We start from the raw sequence: 25,940 nt of genomic DNA, 5'->3' as shown, positions 1-25,940 counted from the left end.
GTGCCCCATGGCAGGGAGAAGGGCACAGAGAGGCCGCTCATCTGTCACCACCACCGACAGAGAAATGTCACCCCTCTGGAACTGCGAGGAGTCCCGTGGGGTCAACCACTTCTGCAGGAGCTTCATGGGGACGGACTCCTGGAAACACGGGACAGGTGAGCTGACGGGACAGGTGGGAAGCTTGCTTCAAATCTGCGCTCCGCACCCAGCAGACGTGCGACTTTCAGCCAAGTCATTTAGGCTCTTTGGGCCTCAGTCCCATCGTCTGTAAAATGAAAGGGCTGCAGGGGGTCCTTTCTGACTCTCACAACCTGGAATCTTCTCTTCTAGAACAGCCTTCCGTGCGGACCCACAGCTGCTGGCGCCTGGGGTGGTCCCAACCCCTCTCACCTCAACGAGCCCACCCTGACCACCAGCCAGGCTGCTGAGACCCCGGATCCTTCACGTGGCCTCGCAACAGTCTTCAGCTAAAATTATCCTCTATTTAGGGGCACCTGGGTGGCTCAATCGGTTCAGTGTCCGACTTCAGCTCAGGTCACGATCTCACAGCTCGTGAGTTCCAGCCCTGCATCGGGCTCTGTGCTGACGGCTCGGAGCCGGGAGCCTGTTTTGGCTTCTGTGTCTCCTCGCTCTCTCTGCCCCTCCCCCGCTCACACTCTGTTGTCTCTCAAAAATGAATAAATGTTAATAAATAAATAAAATAAAATAATCCTCTACTTAATGCCAATAAAACTCAAACCAAAACAAACTTAAAAAAAAAAAGGGATATTCTCTTTACAGGATGGGGACAGGGCTCATCTTGAGAGTTAGCCTGAATTCCCCCCCCCCACCTCCCACACCCCCCCCCCCACACACACGCACCCCTGCAGCCCATCAACAGGAAATGGGCAGTGATTTCACGGCACCACTGCTGATTCTGTGGCTGTGTTACAGGATTAACACGCTGCCCATTAGCCTGTGATGCCCAGCAAATCTAATCTGGTCTGCTGTGCTGGCCAACAAACACGGATCCGCCTCTCTGTGGGCTTGGTCCCCGCCTCACATCCAAGACTCCAGCTGCAAAGTCCAGAAGCCACAGGGTCATCTCCGTCATCAATACGTAAATGCCTGCCGTGCACTCCAGGACCCCATGTGACGCCTGGGTTCCCCTCTGCCGCTGACATTCAGGGTCACTACTGGTCGTGGGCAAGAATTAAAAACTAGAAAACGAGGTGCACCAGGGGAGCTCAGTCGGTTGGGCGTCTGACTTCAGCTCACGTTATGATCTCGCGGTGCAGGAGTTTGAGCCCCGCGCCGGGCTCTGTGCTGACGGCTCGGAGCCCGGAACCTGCTTCGGATTCTGTGTCTCCCTCTCTCTCTGCCCCTCCCCCGCTCACGCTCTGTCTCTCAAAAATAAGCACTTAAAAAAAGACACTGGAAAACAAGCACGCCAACTCCCTCCCCACCCTGCACTGACCATCATGCGCCCCCCCCAACCCCAGCACGCTCCCTTCTCCACCGTCCTGTTCTCCGCACAAAAGAATTACGCAGAAAGGGGCTGGCAGCGGTCACAGGCATCAGTGGCAGGCACCTCTGCCTAACGATGCCGTGCGGGGTCTACAAATGCCCACCTCAGTCCGCTCAGGAGGCCCCCTAGGAAGGACGGTCACTACCCTGCCCATCTCCTTGATACCTGGGCTCAGGGCTCATGGCGTCCCGTGCACGTCAGCACTCTCTCGGTGCCACCTGTGGCGTGTGACTCACGCCCCACCTCTAACCTCTGTCCTCCAGCACGGTTCCCCCAGTGCACCTGCCCCCGTGCCCTGCTCGGCTCAACAGTCGCTGCTGCGACGGCACGGATGCAGACCTCCCCCCCTTTCCCCTGACAAACTACCACACCCTCAACCAACCCCAGCTGTGCATGGAGAAGCCCCATGGCAGATGCAGCATAATACGCCGGGCATCCAAACGGAGTGACAGAACACGTCCCCTGAGCCCAGGGTCACACACGGGGTAACTGATTGGTTTGATAGCATCCAACAACCGAGAAGGTGGTCTGGAGTTTTCGTCCAACCGGATCTCACAGCAGGGGGGGCGGTTTATCTCCACTAACGATTTGGGTCCTGCTTTAATTCTCTGCCACGGGCACGTATTATTTCTGTAATAAGAAAAGGCAGTAACGCTTTCTCTTTGTACGCCTCCGAGAACCACAGTGTCGGGGGCGCCTGGGTGGCTAAGTCGGTTAAGTCCCCGACTTTCGATTTCGGCTCAGGTCGTGATCTCACAGTGCATGGGATCGAGCCTGGCGTTAGTGCTCAGCACGGAGCCCGCTTGGGATTGTCTCCCTCCCTCTCCCACTGTACCTCCCCAGCTGATGCACGCAGACACGCACACTCTCTTGGGGGGGGGGGGGGATTTTAAAAAAGGAAAAAAGAACCATAGTGTCAGATGGCCCATCCTCGTGGTGATCAAGGAGGCATTCCGTGGCGCCTTCAAAGGTCAGGCTCAGCGTCCAGGCACCACAAAGCATCACGAAGAAGGAAACACAAGGAGAAGGTCTCCATCATCTCTGCGGTCCTTAGTCCTCAGACTGTGACTTCCAGAGATTCTTACCTGGTTACGAAGTTACGAGGTCCGTGGAAGGTAACAGCCACGAGCTCTTTTGCTACATCTACTCCCCAATTCTCGGGCCTGTGTCACCATCTCCTGCCCGCCATGAACACTCTCTGCCCACCTGGCACAGCTCACAGCCACGTGAGGAACCAGGCCGCCTGGGGGAGGCCCCGACGGGCATCCGTTAACCCCACGCACGCAAAACCAGGTTGAGCCGGGAAGAAGAAACCTGAGTCCCCACGCCTCCTGGCGCCTACTCACTCCTAGTAACGTGTCCTGAGTGTGAGGCGTGCTGACCTTCTAGTGACACCAGGAACCAAGCAGGTGCACCTAATCTGGGTATTCCTCATTCTTTACACTACTAACCTTAAAGCCAAACCTTAACCTTATAGGACGGTTGCCTATACGCCTTCCGGTACCAGAGAGCGATTTCTCTCACCTTTCATAAAACGTTCACGGTAGGTTTTGCAAAATTAGTAAGACATCCAAACGGCTAGGTTTTCCAACTGGAAAAGCCATTAATTACCTCCTGCTAGGGAGCAACTCGTAAGACCGCTCTTACTGCAGAGGAACCGAAAATATTTCTAGCAGATAGATGATTTTCTACATGTGAGTAAAAAAAAAAAAGCTAATTAAAGTCGATTTTCCCTTAACGCAGTAGGGTGGCGAGTACCGCTTCTGATGGGCTTTTAAGGGGTTTCTAGAAATACCTGCACGTGATCATATGGGCACGGCCCCGTCCTTCCCTCCAGCCCTCCGTGCCTGCCTGCGGAGCGCTGGTGGCTGACCACTCCAAGCTGAGACCCCTCCAGTCACTGCCCTGGGAATGAAGACAGTGGTGTGATCCAAGGACATGACCCCCGGAGGGCACACAGATTGGTCATGGGTGTAAGGGCCCAGCCCCCTCACCTAACTTGGGACAACTCTGAGAACTGTCCACTTCCAAAGTCCTGCTTTGCCCACCTTCTCGGGGTGCCTGAAGTCCTCTGGTGACCGCACCGCGGCCCCACACCACCCTCCTCCCGAGAGCAGGCCTCGGGGAAAGTCCTGCATGGTGCTCTCCTTCCAGAACCTGCTTCCTAAGGAGCTGACCTCCCACAATGGCCGGACCTGATGGGAAATGCTGCCCACCGGGGAGGTTCTCGCACCATACAGCCACACCCAGGGGGCATGTGAGTCTGATACAGGTGACACAGAGAACAGCACCCTGCCCGCTCACGGCACCCGGCCAGCATCCTGACGTTGCCGCCCACGGCCGTGTCCCGTGCACTTACTGACTCATTCATTCACCCGGAGCTCCTGCAGCCAGGCCCCAGGCCAAGAACGAGAGCGATACCCGTGACCGACTCCTACCTGATGCCGCCCTTGGGAAGCACCAGTTTACAGCAGATGACCAACAAGCCCAGAGAGACCCGCAGAAAAGACCACATGACGCTAGGCGGGAACACAAGGGACCCTGGTAAGGGGGACGTGGGCTAGGGGAAGGCCAGCCAGGAAGGCTTCTCTGAGGTGCTGGCATGGGGAGGAGGGGGAGGGGCAGTGCCCACTCAGGAGGGCAGTGAGCAGGGGAGCGGAGGGGAGCAGGATCAAGTGTGGCCTGACATGAGGTTGTTGGAGCGGAGAGTGGATTTTATCACGATGGCAATGGGAAGATGACCCGAGTCGTGCTTTCTGTTCTGGCTAATGTGTGAGGGCTGACTGTGGAGGGCAGGCTGGAAGGCCCCTTCTGCTCCTGCAGACCCAGGTGGTAGAGGTATGGAAGGAGGAAAGTAGACGGGAGGAGTGGGGGGCCGAAGGGGAGGGGGGAGGGCTGCACCCACAGAGCCGCTGGGGACCTGATGCAGGAGAAGGCCAGGTGTCCAGCTGACAGAGCACACAGGGAAGGTGGACCCCGAGCTCCGATACGGGTAGAGGCTAGAAGCACAGGGCTGGGGCGGGCGGGGACCTATGCAGAGGTGTCCACACCTGCCCATGATGATCACTGACCATGGAGGGGCTGGTTCCCATCCATGGAGCCCGCCAACGATGCCCCCTCACTTTCTGGCTTAGGATACAAAAGCCCCTCGGACGGACGTGCAAAATCAAACCCGATATGCGTGTCTGGTGTCTGAACTTACTCTAACTGATTCACATCCTCTGAAGAAAGTTTTACGACTCTTGGTCACGTGGTCTACCTTGCAACTAGCTATCACGATGGTGTCTGAAAAGTTTCTCGATACACTGCACGTTTGTTTGTGCCAGGAGACTTAACTTCACATCCCCAACTTGCCTCAAGCTCCCTGGAGGTCATCAGCCACTGTCCCCAAGCCGGGTGAGTGCTTCATTTCCGAGGGTGGATCGGGGGCAGGGTGGAGAAGGGGCCACGTGAGGGAGGCCACACTGAGAAGGGGAGGGAAAGGGCCTGTGCAAGGGGCACCCAGAACAACAGGTGATTTTCTTAGGGAGTCCCCAGTGGCATCCACTGTACAGCACCAACAACGGACCGTGGTTATCTAACCATTTTAGACCCAGTGCTGCTGTATGGTGGGTCAGGGAGGAGAAAGAGGCGAATCACAGCCAGTCACAGACGCCCGGAGGCCTTAACAGGATGCTGGCACGTCTCAAATGATTCTCGGTTTTTTTCGTTTTTAAGTAGGCTCCATACCCAATGTGGGGCTTGAACTCGTGACCCTGAGATCAAGAGTCGCATGCTCTCCTGACTGAGCCAGCCAGGCGCCCCTCGAATGATTCTCTTTAACTTGAGGCTGCAACCAGATTTTCAAGATGTGTTCAGTTTACTTTTGTTTACTGTAATGGAAGTGTGTGGAAATTCCTGCCTAGGAGACTCTGTCACCGGCTAGCACAGCCTCTGGAAAGGCCCACCTGTCCCCTCCCTGGCTGAGCAGAAGACACTGGCCTTCTCCCCACAGGGCAGCAGAGTACCCCACAGCCCGGGCCCCTCAGTAAGGGAACACCGCCCCCCCCTCCCCGCTCCGGGCCCTGCCTGGCCTGGGAATGGGATCTAGGGGGAGGGAAAGAATGTTCTACGAAACAAGCCCTACCCCAGTGCCCCAGCTCTCTCTGATCTCCCTCTGAGATCCCAAGCTCACAGCCTCATCAGAGGAAAAGGAGCAGCGAGTGATTTCCAAGAAGGCTTCGGGCATATTTAAAATAGCAGCCACGACTCCATGCCAAAGCCTCAGGCTCAGACTCCAAGTGTTTACACGGCTGGATTTAGAACTCTGAAAATAAAACCAGTGGTTTATTCTCAAAACCGATCTCGCTGCTGGACAGAAGGGAAGGGCTCCAGTCAGGAGCTAAGAATACACCGCGCTTCGCTTCTTGGTTATCACCTTTATTTAAAACTCAACCTGCACCTAAATGTCCCGGACGTAGAGTATCAAGTGCTCCAATTAGGGCTCTGCTTCTGGAACAGAACACAAGCCTGCAGGCCAAGAGGGAGGGAGGTGAGGGGCGCAGGGCGGCCGCCTGCACCTGCCGGCAGCCTCAGGAGCCCACCCCGACCAGGTGCTGCTTTTACCTTCAAAAGGGGAGGGGTCAAGGCTGGGAGGTGGGGGTCAAGGTCCCTTCTAGCTCTAACTTCCCAGGCCATCTTTTAGAAACGTGTCCCGAAGTCCTCCGAGTGCTACCACGCAGCATTGGCCGCAGGTGTGGGTCAGGCAGCAAGACGCCTCCTCACCCAAGGACGAGATAAGAGAAGCCTTTGGGACCACCAGGGACGAGGAGAAGGGACACGTGTCAGTACAGCCTGAAAGCCAGTGAGGACCGAGGGGCTTCCGGTCACCCACGCATTTACAATCGCATCGGACTCATCGAGCACCTGCCAAGCATTAGATCCTTGGACGTCACATCACAGCAACGTGGTCCGAGGAAAACCGGCAGAAAGAAGCACTTGAGAAAACACAGTACACCAAACAAAATACCTGAAAACAAACTTATTACCAGGGAGATGAAATCGGTAAGACGCTGATGAGAGAAACAAAACGAATAAATGCAAAGACATTCCATGCTCACGGACTGGAAGACTCAATAGCGTTAAAATGTCCACGCGACCACAGCAAGCTACAGATTTAATGCCGTCCTATCAAAATACCGACAGCATTTTTCTTTTCTTTTCTTTTTAACGTTTATTTATTTTTGAGACAGAGAAAGACAGAGCATGAACAGGGGAGGGTCAGAGAGAGAGGGAGACACAGAATCGGAAACAGACTCCAGGCTCTGAGCTGTCACCAACAGTATTTTTCAAAGAAAGAGAATAGCCCTAAAACGTGTATGGAACCACAACAAAAAAGCCAAATGGCCAAAGCAATCTTCAGAAAGAGGAACAAAGCTGAAAGTATCGCAATCCTCAAGTTCAAGGTACACTACAAAGCTGCAGTAATCAAAACAGGATGGAAGCAGACACACTTGTCAGTGGAACAGAAGAGAGAGCAGAGAAATAAACGCACGTCTGTACAGGGAATGAACCTACGACACAGAAGACAGGAATATCCAACGGGGAAAAGACAGTCTTCAGTAAATGGTGCTGGGAAATCTGGACAGCTACGTGCAAAAGAATGAAGCCAGGCTACTTTCTTACACCACACACAAAAATAAACTCACAATGGATGTAAGACCTTAATGGGAGACCTGAAGCCTAAGAATCCTAAAAGAAAACACGGGCAGTAATCCCTTGGTCATCGACCTTAGCAAGGTATTTATGGATAGCTCTCCTGAGGAAAGAGAAACACAAGCCAAAATAAACAACTGTGACTATACCGATATAAAAAATTTTTTTGCACAGTGAAGGAAACCATCAACAAAATAAAAAGGCAATGTACTGAATGGGAGAAGGTATTTGCAAACAACGTATCTGATAATGGGTTAGTATCCAGAACATAGGAAGAACTTAATACAACTTAACACCAGAAAAAGAAATAATCTGATTAAAAATGAGCAGAGGACCTGAATAAACAATTCTCCAACGGAGACATCCAGGTGGCCAACAGGCACGTGAAAAGATGCTCGGCGTCGCTCATCATCAGGGCAATGCAAACCAAAACCACAATGTGATCCCACCTCACGCCTGTCAGAAAGGCGAAAATCACAAACACAAGAAACAACAAGGGTTGGCAAGGATGCGGAGAAGCAACCTTTATGCGCTGACAAAGGAAATGTAAACTGGTGCAGTCACTGTGGAAACAATACAGAGGTTCTAAAAAGGATGAGAAATAGGGGCGCCTGGGTGGCTCTGTCAGGTGAGCGTCCGACTCTTGATTTCAGCTCAGATCATGATCCCAGGGTTGTGGGATCAAGCCCCGCATCAGACTCCACCCTGAGCACGGGGCCTGCTTGAGAGTCTTTCTCTCTCTCCCTTTGTCCCGCTCTCCCCACTGGTGTTCTCTCTTAAAAAGAGGAAAAAAATTAAAAATAGACCTATCATATAATCCAGTAATCCCACTGCTGGGTATTTCCCCAAAGAAAACGAAAACACTAATTCAAAACGATACACGCACCCCTATGTTTACTGCAGCCTTATTTACAATAGCCAAGATATGGATGCGGCCTGAATCCACAGATACGTGAATGGATAAAGACGCACACGTAAACACAATGGAATATTACTCGACCGTTAAAAAAAAAGTGAGATATTGCCATTTGCCACAATATGGATGGACCTAGAAGGTACTATGTTTAAAGAAGTCTGAGAAACACATAGACTGCATGTCACTTATGTGTGGAATCTAAAAACAAAAACAGACTCACGAAAGCAGCAAACTGGTGATTGCCAGAGGTGGGGAGCTAGTGGGATGGACGAAATACGCGAAGGGGGTTAAGATGTACAAGTTTCCCGTTATAAAATAAGTAAGGCGCAGGGATGAAAAGTACAGGACCGGGAGCGGTCGGTCACACGGTAATGACGTTGTATGGTGACACGGTAACTACGGTAACCACTCCCCGGTAGCATCGTGCCAAGCGCCTGAGTAATGTATAGACTTGTCCAATCACCGTGCGGTACGCCTGCAACTAATACAACACTGTGTGTCCACCACGCTTCAACAAAAACTTGTAACAACCGGGGGGCGGGGGCGCCTGGGTGGCTCAGTCACTTAAGCATCCAACTCCTGGTTTCAGCTCAGGTTGCGATCTTGCAGATCGTTAGAGCGAGTCCCGCATCAGGCTCTGTGCTCACAGCACAGAACCTACTTGGGATTCTGTCTCTCTTTGTGCCTCTCTCTCTCTCCAAAGAAATAAACATTCAAAAAGAATTTTTTTAACCAAAACGTTGTAAATACCACTCAATGTCCTTAAGTGCCCCAGACAGTCTGGAAAACAAAGTATCCAGCCTGACGCCTCAAGCCTCCCAGGCAGGGAGGATAAAACTCCAGCTCACTGCCCAGGTGCTCAGACAGCAGCCCCAGCCCTGCCAGCCAAGTCTCCACAGGTGCCCACAGGCCTGCAGAAGATTCTACCAACACCCTTTAGGAGTTCCAGGACTGCTCTGAAAAGCAGTGGAAATGTTACCAATCTCTTGCTGGGTCTGAGATGCAGGAGGCGGGCTGGGGAAGACCCCTGTTGCAGCCTGCCAGTATGAGGCCCATCAGAAAATATTTGTCTGACGGGGCGCCTGCGGGGCTCAGTCGGTTGAGCGTCTGACTTCGGCTCAGGTCACGATCTCGCGGCTGGTGAGTTCGAGCCCCGCGTCGGCCCCTGTGCTGGCAGCTCGGAGCCTGGAGCCTGCTTCGGGTTCTGTGTCTCCCTGTCTCTCTGCCCTTCCCCCACACACGCTCGGTCTCTCCAAAATAAAGCAGCACTTAAAAAAAAATTAAAAAGAAAAAAAAAAAGACAATATTTGCCTGAAACGAAATCAGTGGGGGCAGGGGAGGGGGCAGGGAAGAAACAGACCTGAGACCTTCCGAACCTGCACAGGACAAGACCACCGGCACCACGCTGTAAGCTCCCTGTGGCTCACGAACACTCCCCCATTCTCTTGCACGAGACTCCCTTTCTGAAGTCCAAAAATGTCAGGTTCTGGGGCTACATGGAGACATCCTGCGGTCTGTTCATTTCTGCACATTAACAAAGGCACCAATTCTTCTTCTTTTTTTTAATGTAATTTGTCAGATTGGCTTCCAGACAACACCCAGTGCTCATCCCAACAGGTGCCCTCCTCGATGCCCATCACCCGCTTTCCCCTCTCCCCCACCCCCCATCCACCCTCAGTTTGTTCTCTGCATTTAAGAGTCTCTTATGGTTTGCCTCCCTCCCTCTCTGTTGGTAACTATTTTCCCCCTCCCCCTCCCCCATTGTCTTCTGTTAAGTTTCTCAAGATCCACATGAGTGAAAACGTACAGTATCTGTCTTTCTCTGACTTGTTTCACTCAGCGTAACACCTTCCAGTTCCATCCACGTCGCTGCAAACGGCATGATTTCATTCTTTCTCATTGCCAAGTAGTATTCCACTGCATATATAAACCACATCGTCTTTATCCATTCGTCAGTTGGTGGACATTTAGGCTCTTTCCACGATTTGGCTATTGTTGAGAGTGCTGCTATAAACACTGGGGTACGTGTGCCCCTATGCATCAGCACTCCTGTATCCCTTGGGGAAATTCCCAGCAGTGCTATTGCTGGGTCATAGGGTAGATCTATTTTTAATTTTCTCAGGAACCTCCACACTGTTTTCCAGAGCGGCTGCGCCAGTTTGCATTCCCACCAACAGCGCGAGAGGGTTTCCGTCTCTCCACATCCTCGCCAGCATCTGTTGTTTCCTGAGTTGTTAATTTTAGCCACTCTGACTGGTGTGAGGTGGTATTTCAGTGTGGCTTTGATTTGTGTTTCCTTCATGATGAGTGATGTTGAGCATCTTTTCATGTGTCTGTCGGCCATCTGGACGGCCTCTTTGGAGAAGTGTCTATTCTTGTCTTCTGCGCATTTCTTCACTGGATTATTTGTTTTTGGGTGTGGAGTTTGGTGAGTTCTTTATAGATATTGGATACTAGCCCTTTGTCCGATTGGTCATTTACAAATATCTTTTCCTATTCCGTCGGTCGCCTTTTAGTTTTGTTGACTGTTTCCTTTGCAGTGCGGAAGCTTTTTATCTTCATGAGGTCCCAGTAGTCCATTTTTGCTTTTAATTCCCTCGAAAGGCGCCAATTCTGCATCAGAGATCCGGAGAGCCTAAGAAGGGCAGCACGTTCACGTGGGGCCATCCGATGGGGCAGGAGGGATGCAGCCGCTCACCCTTCCCACGTGTCACTGCAGCCCCAGTGCCCAGGGCCTTGGGTTCACCCGTGCATCTCTCCACAGATGACCCGCTAACCCTACTGACCTATGGGATGATAATTCACTTCGCGAGGTTGTCGCTGGAATCAGGGACTCGCGCCCAGCCCGCACACGCTCAGAGGGGGTCGCCGCCACCACTGTGCTGTCGTTTCACCGACACAGAGCAGCAAAAACAGTCTAAAAACTGCACCCAGATCTGTTCTTCAAGTGGCAGTTTGGTGGCAGGAGGAGCATACTGCAGGGCGGAGCACAGGGCCCACGCCTGGCCCTGCGGCCCACAGGCTCTGCTCCCGAGCCGTCCCCTGAACAACCCAAAGGTCATTCCCTGCACCTCCACACACGGTGACTTCCCGCCGGGCACCCTGGAGGGCCGCGTCCACTGAAACAGAGGACAGTTTTCCTTTCAGTGGCAACTCCCTGTGCTGGCCGTGTGGGCACCAGCCAGCCCAGGCACGGTCACGACACAAACTTCAACAGAAGGGGGAAATTCCAGTCCCCACGGCTACCCCCACCGGACTCGGGAAATGCTCACAGCAAGCCTGGGGAGTGACGAGGTGGGACGAGATGTTCCTGAAAGCGGGCTGGCGGGCTGGGCACACTGAAGACCTGGGGGAGGCAGACGGTTCCAGAAGTGTGTCTGAAACAGAGGGGCTGGCAACCTGAAAGGCATCTGAGCGGACGAGACCCTCGCTGACTCCCGGGACAGGACCGTGCCTCACGAACACACACGGGAGCCCACAGGCACACGGAAGCAGGACCCACAACGTGGGCACCTCAACCGTCTGCAGAGCCTTGGCGTTGAGGGCGAACGACCTTTCTGGGATTTGCGTGGCATTCTCTACACAAACCTCACTGTCCCCGCAAAGGCCCGTGTCCTACAAGCGAGGGTGGGGTTTCAAAGGCCGACACAGGGATGGAATTCTGGAGAATAAAAGGTTCAGGTGGGCGGGTCCCACCCAGGAATGCTGAACCCAAACTGGGGCCCGAAGGAACCTGACAATTTAACCTCCCGTCGAGGGATCAATATCTACCTCAAGACTTTAAGGAAATGCCACAAAAATCTCCTGCAGCGTGGAAAATTAACTGCCTCGGGAATGTGGATTTGTTTGAGGGCAAACCCCTAGAATCTTCTGTTGAGAATCATGTCTCTGGACACAGAGGCCAAGGGATGCTGTCAGCCGCACCCACCTGACCTTCAGCCCTGCACATCAACGGAATGTCAGGTGAAGGAACACGTAAGTAACAAGGCCTTGGGGAGTCCTCAGGATCTGGGCCGAGGGGGGAATCAGGAACACAGTTATTCAAAATGCCTTCCTGGGAACAAGAATTTGAAAGTGGTTGTATCCAAATTGCCTGCGAAGATTGTAAATATTTTTTTTTTTAATGTTTACTTTTTTTTTTTCAACGTTTTTTATTTATTTTTGGGACAGAGAGAGACAGAGCATGAACGGGGGAGGGGCAGAGAGAGAGGGAGACACAGAATCGGAAGCAGGCTTCAGGCTCTGAGCTGTCAGCACAGAGCCTGACGTGGGGCTTGAACTCAAGGACTGAGAGATCATGACCTGAGCGGAAGTCGGATGCTCAACCGACTGAGCCACCCAGATGCCCAAACGAGCACCGTAAATATTTAAGTGTTCTTCCCAAAGGGACAGCACAGTGGCCTCGAGACCCTGGTGTTAACTTTTCAGTTCAGGGCTACTTTGCCTATTAAGGTAGTCATAAAATTTAAAAGTTACTGATTTCAATTACACTAAACTACTTTATAACGTACAAGTTTTTGTATTTATATAACATAAATATTATAGAAAACAGTAAGTTGTAATAAAATCTTAAATATATATAAAAATAAAGACAAGTACATTTAAAAATACAAAAATCAATGGATCTGACTGTTACTTCTGAGGGATTTTTTTGTTTTTTAATGTTTGTTTATTCTTGAGAGAGAGAGCACAAGTGGGGAGGAGGCAGAGAGAGGGAGGCAGAGGATCTGGAAGCGGGCTCTGTGCTGACAGCAGAGAGCCTGATGTGGGGCTCAAACTCATGACCTGTGAGATCATGACCTGAGCTGAAGTCAGAGGCTTAACCGACTGAGCCTCCCAGGCACCACAGGATCATTTTTACCCATTCCATCTCAAGGGGAAGAAATTATTTTTTATTTTTCGTGGATAGAAGAGCTCATACATGCAGAACCTCACTTTCCGAGCTGGCCAGGGTGGCAGCAGTTCCTTCCAGAATGTTCCCTGTTGTTGGAGGCAGATGGGGGGGGGGGGGTCACCACTGAGGGTGCCAGAGCAGATAATGGGTACAAAACACATACACCGTGCAGTGCCCTAAGTCACACACCCACACATATCCCTGATCCCCCTACTACTAGCCCAGGAGGGCAAGTGTCATTATCAATACTCATTTTCCAAATGAGGAAACTGAGGCACAAGAGAGAGTAAATAGTTTGCTCAAAGACACTCATTCTGGAAAATGGCAAGGACAGACATCCGGCTCTAGATGCCCTCCTCAGCCGGGGAGCCGCTTGGGCCCTAGGACCAGCCTGAAAGGATGTCACGGCACATTTATCACTCCTCCTCTGTGGGAACAAGCGAACGAAACACAGCAGAGCATCACCACAGGGCAACACACCCAAACCAGGTCCAACCCTCCGGAGGTCCCACCGCCCCTCTATGTGCGTAGAGGATGGGAGACCCACAGGACCGTCCTTCTGCACCTGTGCCTCTCTCTACTGTCACAAGCCAATAACCCGACAGTGCCGCAGGCACGCCAGCCCGTGGGCGCCGGTCCAGGCAGGTGGCAGACACAAATTCGCGGCAACCGCGTTAGCCTGTTAGGTTCTACTGCATTTGACTTTCGCTCTTAGGGCAGAAACTTGAGATCTTAGCTCCAGCACAGGGTAGGCAAAGTCTTCAAACGTGAACAGGTCTGGGAAGAGACAAACGCCCTCCCAAGGGTCTGTGTGTCTGTCTCGGGGGAAGGGAGCGGGCAAGGCAGTTAACTCCAGCGGAGTGGGGCTCAGGACCGGAGTGCTGGATTCAAAAGCCCCCTCTCCCAGGGCTTACTCCACCCGCGGGGAGACCCGGGGAAGGGCCGTGGGGAGTGCGAGAGGAGTAGAAGCTCTCGAGAGGCAGCAGACAGACCGGGGGAAAGGAGGAGAGAAGCCTGTGGCCACCGAGTCTTCAAGTACAGCCATGGGCGCTGGCCACCTGACCCGGCCCCACGGCCCTAAGACAGCCCGGCATTCGGATGAGCAGTGCACCTGCGGGGACCACACAAGCGACGGAGCAGAGCCTCTGGGGCCCGCGGCCACTCTTCCCACGAGACCCAAAGGGGACACTCTGACGGTAAGAACTGGCAGAACAAGCATGCCGACCCGGTGAAGCCTGGGCGTCAAGCACAGGTGCCAGGGCGCCACGAGAAGGCACAGGGCACACGCCAGTACCAGTCACGAGGCATGTCACCTGCTGCCACACGGAGACAAGGCCTAGGGGAGGCCAGACTTCCGCCCGCAGTGCCTGTCTGGGGACTTGAAGAGGCCACCCGGGTCCTGAGATGTGGGCCGGCAGCGGCCCCCCCGTCACCCAGCGACCACCGGGGGGGGGGGGGTCAGCAACCAATACGCGGCCCACCGCTCTGCGTCCACACGGACGTTCTGTCACTCCCAGTACGGCATTCAACACGTTACAAGCACAAGCACAAGCACTCTACCATGAAATAGGCTTTGGGTCAGACGACTCTGCCCGACCGCAGGCTGATGTGAGCGTTCTGGGCTCACTTCAGGTGGGCCGGGCCCAGCTAGGATGCCCAGTTCAGTTCAGCGTCTTACGTGCGTTTTCCACTTAGGATGCTTCCAATTACAACGGGTTTACCAGCCCCGCACCCCGTCGCTGAGCCCAGGAGGATCTCCTTGTGAAGACAACGTCGGCCCCAGAGCAACACAGGTCCAGTGACACCATCTCTGTAGCATTACGCTGGCAAACCAAAGCATTTCGAGAAGACGTGGAGCGCTCCAAACGACATTTGTTACCAAATACTCCGCCGAACACACTGGGTAAATACCAGCGCTTATCACGTTGAAGGTTACACGCCACCGGCAAGAGGACGATCCGTCACCCCTCACTGCCACGGAAAGGGGCGTCGTCCTTCAGGTAGGAGGCGGGGTCCTCTGTCCGCCGGGCAGCGCACTCTGGCCACCGGCCCTCCGGGAGGAAGCGAGAGCGCTGGGGGAAAGGCGCTGCGAGAAACCAGCTTTCTGAGAGGCACACGCCCTTGGCCTGGCTCGGGGATGACACGAACCCATGTGCTGCAAAGCAATAATCTTCTAGTGACGTGAATGAAGAAAGAGGGGGGACGATTAAGCCAAAGAAGAAAGATGACTGTCTTCTCCCGCCTGATAATTTTCAGGTACGATGGCCAATAATTTAAAAAGCTGCAGTTACACCGAGCCTCGTGGGAAAATACAGGGTGACAGACTAAAAACAAAACCCGGGGTCAGTGCATCCTTGCTGTAGCGTGAGGAAGGCCATCAGCCTTCTCCGCGGCACGTACAAATCCAAGCACAGCCACGTGTTTGGGATTTTCCGCCTCGGGGTCTCCTGCAAACTTCACAGAGGCAACCCCTGTAAATCAAAGACGATGCCGCTGAACCACGTGGTTAGCGCCTGCTCTCACATTCACTCCTGGTCGTCCAGAGCGCCAGCCAGGTGCGGGGTGAACCCCTTACTTCAATGGATGAGGCAGATGGGGCGCAGGGCAGTTGGGTACCCAACTCAGGACCTGTCTGAGCATCTGCTAGCCGAGACTAAACCCACCCCCACCTAAGCCTGCTTCCTCCACGTGGCAACTTCCCATCTCCCAGGATGCACAGGACACTTCTTCCCGCCATCATCGTGGCATCCCCCACGGACCAGCCAAGGCACCCAGGAAAGCGAGCAAGAAGGAAACAGCCACAATGTCACGCTCAGATGTCCCCTGGCACCCTGGGGCCCAAGGGACTAACGGTGTCCGTACCTCCAGGGGATCAATGGCCGAACAGGAGCCCAGGAAGAGTTAGCTGGGGCTGAGGGGGGTGGGGGCGGGGAGCCGCTGGGGAGACAGTGGAGTTGGGGGCAGACAATTTCTGAGTGGCAGGCAGATTAGCCAGCAGAACAAAGCGGGAGCCACAGGGGGAGCCAGGCAGGGGCAGGGAAGAAGACCAAGAAATTACGGACAAACCTCCCTTTAAGTTTGGGAGAAAGCCAGTTCCTAGGAGAACAGCAGGTGCAAAACCATCAAAATCCTCGATCCTGAAGGGGGTCTTGACCTGAAAACTGGGATGAGGCCTAACGAGCAACTGCAAACCCCCAGACAGCAAACACAGCACCCCTTCCAACATTCCCTGACCGGCCCAGGCGTGGAAGCCTCCAGAGACGGCAAACTCTGCACACCGGAAGGCGGCCTGTTCCAAACCGCGAGGGCTTGTGACAAGAGACTGCCTCGTGGTGAGGCAGGATCCTTTTCCACTGGGTCCCTCTTATGTCCGCTTCTCAAATACCGGGAGACAAGTCTCCACACTCCCGGGCGTCTCTTTCAAAGTAAAAATCTCCAGTGTCTCCAACGTACTTGGCTCCTAGAATCTTCCATGAACCAGATCAGGAAAGCGGATTAGGTACCTACTCTTGAATGCAAGAGATATCAGACTCTCAGAAGGCTGGGATTCCAGTTTGAGAATGAAAATAATCAGGAGAATAAGCTCCAGGGGAGCTCAGTAGGTTGAGAGTCCGACTCATGGTTTCGGCTCAGGACATGATGTCATGGTTCATGGGTTCGAGCCCCGCGTCGGGCTCTGTGCTGACAGCTCAGAGCCTGGAGCCTGCTTCGGACATGTGTCTCCCTCTCTGCCCCTCCTCTGCTCATGCTCACCCTCTCTCTCTCGCAAAAGTAAACAAACATTAAAAAAAAGTTTTGTTTTGTTTTGTTTTTAAAGGAGGACGAAGGGCTCTAAGTATCTGGGAGCTATCGATGAGCTACCTGTGTGGCACCAAAGGAGACAGAACCAGCCCTGCTCAGGTCTCCCACACCTGCCCGGTGCTAAGGTAACAGGATGTAAGTTGCAGGAAAGCAATCAAAGGTGTGCATCCCTAAGTCAGGATCCTGTTTCCGGTGCTTCACAGACCACCCGGTGTCTGGTTGTTCTAAAGCCCTTGCTACGTGAACAGAAAAGCACAAAGCGGATAAACGGCCCCGGCTCCCCATCCCCATCAACGGAAGAAGTGGCCGTCGGAGGGACTCTGACCTGGGCTGAGAACTGGAGAGGAGGGCAGGGGCTGCACCAGAAAGGCCGGAGGCACTGTTCACGGCCTCCGCTCTCAAGGGTCCGTCCGCAGGACCAGCGAAAGGAGCCCGTGCGATGACAGGCACAGGGGAACACAAGACTCCCTCTGACATCCGCTCAAATGAGCTCACGTCCCGCTGGCACCCACAGACAATCCACTGAACAAAGGGGGCGGGGCGGCCCCGTGTCCTCACCAGCACAAGTGGCATGCTACCTCCTGCCAAGTCCTGGACCTGCTATCGCACCAGAGATACATTCCGCCCTTGCTAAGGTCCCCAACAGAGGACTATGGAGGAAAGTGACCCTCGTTTTCCCTCTCCCTCCTGCCAACTGAAAACGCACCTCTTAAGATTACCTGCATTTGTTAGATACAGAGAGGCCAAATGAGCCCTTCGCAAGCCTCCCGCTGGTGTGTGCCACCCCCCACCCCACCCCCACCCCCGGCACTGAATGAGGGAGGAAAGTCCACTTCCCAACCCAGGAGAGCAGATCTCTCCCCAAGCTCTGAGTCTTTAGGCCCAGGAGTGATGTTAGAACTGAAAACCAACCCTGGAAACAGAAATAACGAGACTGTGTAAGAAAAGAGGATAACGATGGGGCGCCTGGGTGGCGCAGTCGGTTAAGCGTCCGACTTCAGCCAGGTCACGATCTCGCGGTCCGGGAGTTCGAGCCCCGCGTCGGGCTCTGGGCTGATGGCTCAGAGCCTGGAGCCTGTTTCCGATTCTGTGTCTCCCTCTCTCTCTGCCCCTCCCCCGTTCGTGCTCTGTCTCTCTCTGTCCCAAAAATAAATAAACGTTGAAAAAAAAAAATTTAGAAAAGAGGATAACGAGAGATTATGAGAAAACCAGCCAGACGTGGGCTGTTAACATATTCTGAATTACAGAGGCGTCTACATTAATTCTTAATTAACGAGAGACCAGACGACTAACGGGAATGCCTCTGTCAACTGAAAAACATCACAAGAAACAGAATTTTAAAGGCCGTCGCCTACAAACAAGTAAACATCAACACCCCAGCAGACTCTAATCTGGGCTGAACAAAACCTAGAGCAAAACCATGGCGGGCAGATGGTTCTTCTCTCAAAATGATGCAAAGACAATAATCTCCCTTCTTTTTTGTTAATCTGCTGACCTTAATACCAGTTCTGTTCACCACCTGGGGATATAACAGCAGCTGTACACGCTTTATCTCAGTCACTGTCCTTAATAAATAAAAGCTTTACTTTCCTTCATTATCTTACTCACTTTGACATCATTTTTTTTTTTAATTTTTTAATCTTTATTTTTGAGAGTGAGACAGAGCGTGGGCGAGGGGAGGAACAGAGAGAGAGGGAGACACACGATCCGAAGCAGGCTCTGGGCTCTGAGCCTTCAGCACAGAGCCCGACGTGGGGCTCAAACCCACAGACCATGAGATCATGACCCGGGCTGAAGTTGGACGCTCAACCGACTGAGCCACCCAGGCGCCCCTACTGTGACATCAGTTTGATGAACTATTGTTCCAAATCATCGCAGAGGAAAAAAGAAAAAGAAACAGCCTGAAAGAGATTTCCTATGAAAAACAAACACCTTATGCTAAAAAAGCAAAACAACTCACTGTGGAAACCATAACATCCGCTTTTATGCCTGATGTTGGCGAAGAGGAATGATTTCTTACAGGTTAACTCCAGAAATCCCAGCCAACTTGCTGACAGAGAAACTCCTCGTTTCCAGTTGCTCAACTCCTAGTGATCCGACAAGACCCAAATCCTTTTAGCCCTCGGTGAGGTCTTCACTAACTCCTTCTCTTGCTCACGGACCCTTGCTCCCTTTTTCCTTTCCGCCAGCCCTTTCATTAATTCCTGCCACAAACGCTTAGTAAGAGTCCAAGTGGAACCATGGTACCCTTAACTCTGCCGTACAAACAGGAAGAACACAGGCTTCGTTTCCTGCCCAGGAGGGGCTCACGGTCCGAATTGGCAGGTATGCAGACGAGGTTATTATACGCTGGGATTAGTAGTGCTCTAACGGAGGAATGAGGTGCAGAGAAATGCAGTCGCCTTCCCCTAAGTATCCCGTGAAGCTTCATAGGAACCTCTCCCTCCCCCAGCAGGCTGTCGGGCCTCTGAAGACAAGAGCTCTAGCCCCCTGCTCCCGCTCGGAACATGCCACGGAAACGCAACAAATATTTGTTGATGCAACAGGAAAACAAGAAACTAACAAAAGAGTTAAGCACTACCACTGCCTCATAGCTGAGTCCTCGGTCTGTGAACTGTATGACCAGCCGGACTGCTGCAATGGGCTGACGTGACACCAGAAGATGTCCTTGGCAGGTGGACTTCTGAACGTGCCTTTGCCGGCACGATCTTCCAGGCCGGCGCCAACAGGTGACTATGCCGATACGACGGGCTCCACGTGGAGAAAATTAACGCGTCAAGACACAGTTCGAGCCTCCGGTGGCTGCTTAGGGCGTCCCTGGCTGACCTTCAGGGGCTGCTCTGTTCTCCAGGAAAGCAATCCGACCTCATGACAAAAACAACGAAGGTTTTCCTAAATTACTCTCTAGAGTCATTTATAAAAAGCATGCGATCTCCCAAATACGGAGCACCTAATTCGTTTTAAATGCTTCGCATGAGAAACTGAATTATGCTGTTTCTTTAAAACCACACACGCCCTTCCCAATAACAGAGCAAGTTAACAAATAAAAAGGTACCAAGTTTTTTCAGCAATTTTATTTCACTTAATTGCTGCCTCCTCTCTTTCTCCACGAAGGTGTTGTGCTTCAATTTTTTTTTTATTTTATTTATTTATTTATTTATTTATTTATTTATTTATTTATTTTTAACCATAAGACAGTCCATCAAGCTGCGTAAGCTGAAAGATACAAATCAGGGGAGGCAGAAATTAAAGAACGAAGCCACTCCTAAAAATGTGCTGTCACATCAGTTGCAAATTACTAATTTAAAAAGCTAACTAACCTCAGTCGGGGCTATCAATGAATCACTTTATTGTGGTAATCAATCCTCCTGGACAGCATCAGAACACCCTACAGACACCTGCCGCCCTGGCAAATAGGAGGGGTGCAGAGAGCACGCAGTGGGAGGGGACGCCCTACAGGGTAATTCATCATTTATTATTTGATCTTTTTTTTGCATTAAATTATACTTATGTCAACAGACTCTGCCCTGGTACATGTGCATCAGGTAACAGGAAACTGCCCTTGATCTGACACAGAGCCCCTCTGAAACGTTCTAGGGCTCCAGATGATAATGAACCTGACAGAGAAGCCTGCCAGGGGTCTCTGGGAGGCGGATGTGTAAGGAGGAAGAGGAAAAGCCTTTAAATAGGTGAGCATGACGGGGATGAAGAAGTACAAGAGAGTCACCCTACAAAGGTGGGTGCTCCCATCCTTTCGCCCTAAAGCCTGAAGAATACAGGGGAGAGGCGCCTGGGTGGCTCAGGAGGTTGAGCGCCCAACTCTTGATTTCGGCTCACGTCATGATGCCAGGTTGTGTTCAGCAGGGAGCCCGCTCAAGAATCTGTCTCTTCCCCCTCCCTCCCTCTCTCTTACCCTTTTCTGCTCTCTCCTCTGATCTTTCTCTAATGTAAAAAATTTTTTAAACATACAGAAAAACCATATGCACGTGATGTGTGAACCTGTGTTTTAAAATAAGATTAACCCGGGGCGCCTGGGTGGCGCAGTCGGTTAAGCATCCGACTCCAGCAGATCTTGCGGTCCGTGAGTTCGAGCCCCGCGTCGGGCTCTGGGCTGATGGCTCAGAGCCTGGAGCCTGTTTCCGATTCTGTGTCTCCCTCTCTCTCTGCCCCTCCCCCGTTCATGCTGTCTCTCTCTGTCCCAAAAATAAATAAAAAATGTTGAAAAAAAATTTTTTTTTAAATAAAATAAGTTAACCCTCTTCCTTCCCTACTACTGGCATATAGGTACCTCGTCTAAGATGAAGCTTGTAATTCCAAGAAGTCACGTAAACTATTTAATGTAACAGTTACTTTGTCTCTTAAAGTTGTTTTCCTGTGGCCAATTCACAAGGGCTGAAAAAGAGTCCAACAAAAGGAGAACCTGTCCCCGGTGACAAATGTCCTCTAATTCCCCTTAGACTTGAAAGAACTTCGAATTTTTTTTTCATGTTTATTTATTTATCTTGAGAGAGGGGGGACAGGGGGAGAGAGAGAATCCCAAGCAGGCTCCGTGCTGTCAGTGCAAAGCCCGACGCAGGGTTGGGGCCCACGAACCGTGAGATTATGACCTGAGCCGAGATCGAGAGTCAGAAGCTCAACTCACCGGGCCACCCCAAAATCGTCAAAGTTTAATACCGTGTGGCCAAGACTTAAAGAAAGCTAGAGGCACTGTTCGTTCTGTATGCTGCATTTCGGTTCCACGACGGTTTAGCCGCAGTGCTGAAATCAGAAAGGGGCTGCAACGTTTCGCGGACTCTCAATGGCAAAACTATTTCTCATTCCGAATGGGAGTATACCACACACTTGGCTACGTTCTGTAACACACAGCACCTCACCTTCCTAAACGCAAAATTCTCTAGGTCTTGTAAACCCACCTGTCCAAACCTGGTTTAGGCAAGACTTTGTACTTTGTGGACTTCTGCCCTATGGACGTTCACGGGGAAAGTGAGCCTGGGTTCTGCAGTGTCTGAACGTCACCTTACAGTATTTTACCTTGAATTCAGAGCTTCACTTAAATAGCACCTGAATCTGAACACTGTGTATCAGAGGGAGCAAATCTACAAAAAGAAGGAAAGCGTAATAACATGAAAAGGCCTGAAAACTGTGGGGACTGCATCTTAACCTGTGACAGACGCTGACTTTACAATAAATAACCCCAAGAATAGGGACGCTTCAGGCCTTTTAGCCAAAGGCAGGTGAGGGACGTGGCCTTTTTTTGTGTGATTACCTCGAACTCCAGAACAAAGTGAGATCCTGGAATTCCAACTGTGTGTGCCATAACCCAGCTCGGAGACATTCAGTTTTTCTACTCAACCCACAATGCTAGCTAGTGTTACGTCTCAGACCAAAGCAACTCCACCGAGAGGGGTTGGCCACAAGACACAAACAAAGCGAGTGTTACTCTAATTATTACTATTATAATCTTACGCCGCCCTAGAGGGAAAATTTCCAACACGCCTTACGCCTCTACTTTCCAAATCTATTATCAATCCACCTGACCGGCGCCCAAATACCCAAACCCCAATACTTCTAACTTGTATCGCTAGGGACCACGAAGAAACGCATTCTTTCTAAACCGTGCGTGTGCCCTCCCTCCCCTCCACGGGTGCTTGTCCGGAACCCAGGCAGCTAATCACTATTTTCGCCAAACCCAGAGCAAACACACAGGCCTGCTATCGTAGGGAGAACCCGGTCCTGTGGATTCGAACTTCCACCCAAGGAACGCAAACGACGGCAGGAGCAACTTTACACACACCGACTTCAACAAAGTAACGCCCATCATTTCTGAGTATCTCAAGAGCATCCAGGGAGGGGTGGGTAATGGCTGGAGTCCAACACAGCCCCTTCTCCAATATCCCAAGGCACGTTCCGCCGCAAGGTACGGGCAGCAAGTTAAACTAGAGAAAGCCTGCAACAAGTGACTTTGTATTACGGCCTCACCTTTTAAAAAAAAAAAAAAAAATCAGACTTAAACTCTACTGCAGGCTCAAGTGCTTAATTCCAAATATTCTCTAACGCGTTCCGAGAGTCATTAGAAGCACATTCGAACGTGACAAGGTTTAGCTCCAGTTTACCTTCAAACTAGTTCAGCGAGGTCAGTGATTTCTCTGTGCTGGTGGTTTTGAGACAGACCCTGGGCAGCCAGCTGCCTCATGAGGTCCGCCGGGGAGGACTCCGCACTCCAGGGGCGGTGAGTTACCAGCTGAAAACCTCTAATTAAAAGCACACACCGCAGGGTCTCAACTACCCCTCATCTCCACCAACAGCAGGGTTAGGTGATCAGCACAGGGATTTCTCGGCGGCGAAATGCATGGGGACCATACCTTTAAGTCTCCCCTCCACCCCCAACATAAGCAGGGGGTTAACAACCCAGCCCCTCCACTCACCCCCAGCCTCTTCCCTTCAGGGTGACTGACCCCGCACGTGGAGAGAAGGGGATCTGTGTGTTGCAACTTCTGGACGATTCTGACTCCCAAATGCTATCAAGCTTACCTAATTTTTCCAAGAGAGTATTGTCACATCTGCCTTCAAAACCTTCCCTGCAAGGCCCCTGTTGGAGGGCCTAAGGCGAAAGGGAACTGAAATTTCAGAACATGCTCCCGGGCTGTGATTATCCTACCCTCATAGAATACATTACTAGCAAACGGAATCCTGTCCCAGACTCACTCTCCCGCTAAGACACCAGAGGCTGTGGGGAGAGGTCTGTATCCCTGACGGCAGGGGTGAACAATCTTTACCGGTATCGCAATAGGTGAGCGCCGTCCAATCAGTGGGGGCCACACCACCGGCACTCACAGACTGTAGCGCCTACAGGGAGACTAGGCTTGAGGGTGGAGGAAAAAATTAACCAAGAGGAATGCGGCCGCCGAAGGCCGGGCGCACCACCTGTGCGGCTGCTTCCAGGCCAAGTCCCAGGCAGCCCACAGGTACCACAGCCAGGGAGCCCACGGAGCTCATGGCCCCGCTTAAAGAAGGCGGTGCCAGCGCCTGCCCTAGAAACACACCGCCTGGCGAGGTGATCTCTCCCCAGGAGGACACAGACCCTGAAAGGCACCACCAGACACGGCGGGAGGCAGGGGAAGCCAAGATCTTCCCGACCGCAGCAGCGTTACCGCGGAAAATCCCGCAGCGCGCGAGCTCCCACCCGGCGTGGCCACCCGCCGGCTGGCGGCCGGAGACGGCGGCTCCCTTAGCCGCTCCCGAGTCCCAGCGTCCTCTGAGCAGGCCGCTGGGGAACCAGGCCAGTTCCCACCACTGCCCTCACCTCCCCGGCCGCGCTGCCCACCTCTGCGCGGGGACCCATCGATGCTCTCGGCGCTGGACGAGTGCGCGTCGGCCGGGGCCCTGCGCAGGCTGAAGTAGCCGCGGGACCGCGAGGCGCCGCTCCGGGGAGAGGGACCGCCGGGCGCGCCGCCATCCCTGCGCGCGAAGATGCCGCTGAAGAAGCGCAGCAGCCGGTGCTCCGAGGCGCCGCCAGGGCCCGCGGCCGCCGCCCGCGCGCGCTCCAGCCGCTGCAGGTCGCTGTTGTCCAGCGTGCGGTTCTTGCTCTTGCTGCGCTCCCAGCGCTCCAGGTCCGAGAGCGCGTCGTTCTTGCTGAGCACCTCGCCCACGTCCAGGGTGTTGCGCTTCTCCGAGGCCGGCGGCGCGGGGGCCTCCGCGGGCTCCAGGGCGGCCCCGGGGTCGGCCGCGGCCTCGCCGCCCGGCGCCCAGGCCAGGCTCCCGGAGCTGCTGTGGCGCCTCCCGCGGCCCAGCGCCCGACTCCGCGGCGCCTCGGGCCCGCTCCAGTGCCTGAAGCTGAGGCTCCGCCGCAGGGGCGCGGCTCGGACCCCCTCCACGTCGGGGCTGCCGGGCGCGGGCGAGCCGGGCCCCTCCTCCACGGCCGGGGGGCTGCCGGCCAGGTCCGCGGGCTCGGGGCCGCGTGCGCAAGGCCGGAGCCGCCCGAGCTCCAGCTGCCCGGTGCTGCGGGTGCGGAAGGTGCGGAAGTCCCAGGCGCGCGGCCGGCGTTCCTCGGGGTCCTCAGCGCCCGCCGCCGCCGCCGCCGCCGCCGCCGCCTCCTCCTCGGCCTCCTCCACCAGCCGCCCGGGCGCGTCCGGGGAGCGCGCGGGCCGGGGCCTCCGAGCGGGGCGCGGGTCCTGGCCGCCGGGGCCCGGCGCGGCCAGCTGGTCCTTCCTGACCATGGTCACGGAGATGCGGTAGACGGTCTTCCGGGGGGGCGTCCCGCGCGGCATCGTGTCCGCGGGCGGAGACGCGGGCTCGCCGCTGCCGTCCAGCAGGTACATGTCGCCCGGGGCCGTGGCCGCCGCGCCGCCCGCCGGGGCCCCGCCGCATCCAGCGCGCCGCGGGCCGGGACGCGCGGTCGGGCGGTCGCGGGGCGAGGCGGGGAGAGCGGGCGCGCCCGGGGTGGGCCCACGCCCCCCCCCCCCGCTCGCCTCGAGGGCTGCGCTCAGGCTGCGGGGACGGCACCCTTGGCGCCCGCCGGCCCGTGCGCCGCGCGGCCCGAGTGCGGGGGTCCGGGCCCGGGGCGCCCAGCCATGGGCCGGCGGGGCCGGTGGGCGGAGCGGCGGGCGGGCGGTCAGGCGCGGGGACGGTCTCGCCGGCAGGTGCGGCCGCGGCGCGCGGGGCCCGGGGCGGGCGGCGGCGCCCGCGGCTTCATTGTCTACGGCGCGGGGCCCGCTCGCATCTCCAGGCCTTTTCTGCACAGTTCGCGGCTCCGCAGCCTCCGCCACTCCCCGAAATGGGCCGCGCGGGCAGCTGCGCCGGCCGCGGCCGAGGGGCGGGCGGGCGGCGGTTTAAAATGGAAATGCGCGCCGGGGCGGGGCGGGCGGGGGCCGACGTGCAGCGACCGCGGGCCGCGCGCCCAGCCCGGCGGCCGAGTCCCGGGAGCGCGGCGGCGGCGGCGGGAGCGCGGCCCCGCGGGCAAGGCAGAAGCACCGGGCTGGATCGCCGCCGCGCGGACCGGAGCCTCCGGGGGGCAGGCCTGGCACCGGGCCTGAACCCCCACCCTACACTAACCCTACACTCCAGGGCGTGGCCCGCAAAAAGAAAACATGGGCCGGGTCTCACCAGTTTATTTGAAGCATCTGTCCTCC

The 25,940-nt window shown here is 54.4% G+C and overlaps 1 protein-coding gene across 17 annotated transcripts in view; it reads right to left on the bottom strand.

Moving 5' to 3' along the window:
• Positions 1-25,940, bottom strand: part of AGAP1 (ArfGAP with GTPase domain, ankyrin repeat and PH domain 1) — a 554,841-nt gene that overhangs the window by 377,687 nt on the left and 151,214 nt on the right. For 3 of the 17 annotated variants that reach the window (XM_045034663.1, XR_006583649.1, XR_002744966.2), the window contains exon 1: positions 24,116-25,599. The exons of 6 other annotated variants lie outside the window; for them this stretch is intronic. In XM_045034663.1, the coding sequence (XP_044890598.1) occupies positions 24,116-25,130 (1,015 nt within the window). In that variant the 5' untranslated portion in view covers positions 25,131-25,599. Of the gene's footprint in view, positions 1-24,115; positions 25,633-25,940 lie in introns of those variants that run through there. 8 more of the 17 variants (XM_023259841.2, XM_023259836.2, XM_023259838.2 and 5 more) reach the window with 6 other exon arrangements.

This window comes from Felis catus, chromosome C1 (assembly GCF_018350175.1).
Source record: "Felis catus isolate Fca126 chromosome C1, F.catus_Fca126_mat1.0, whole genome shotgun sequence".
Classification (NCBI taxonomy): Eukaryota; Metazoa; Chordata; class Mammalia; order Carnivora; family Felidae; genus Felis; species Felis catus.
This window is presented reverse-complemented; position numbering and strand designations above follow the sequence as displayed.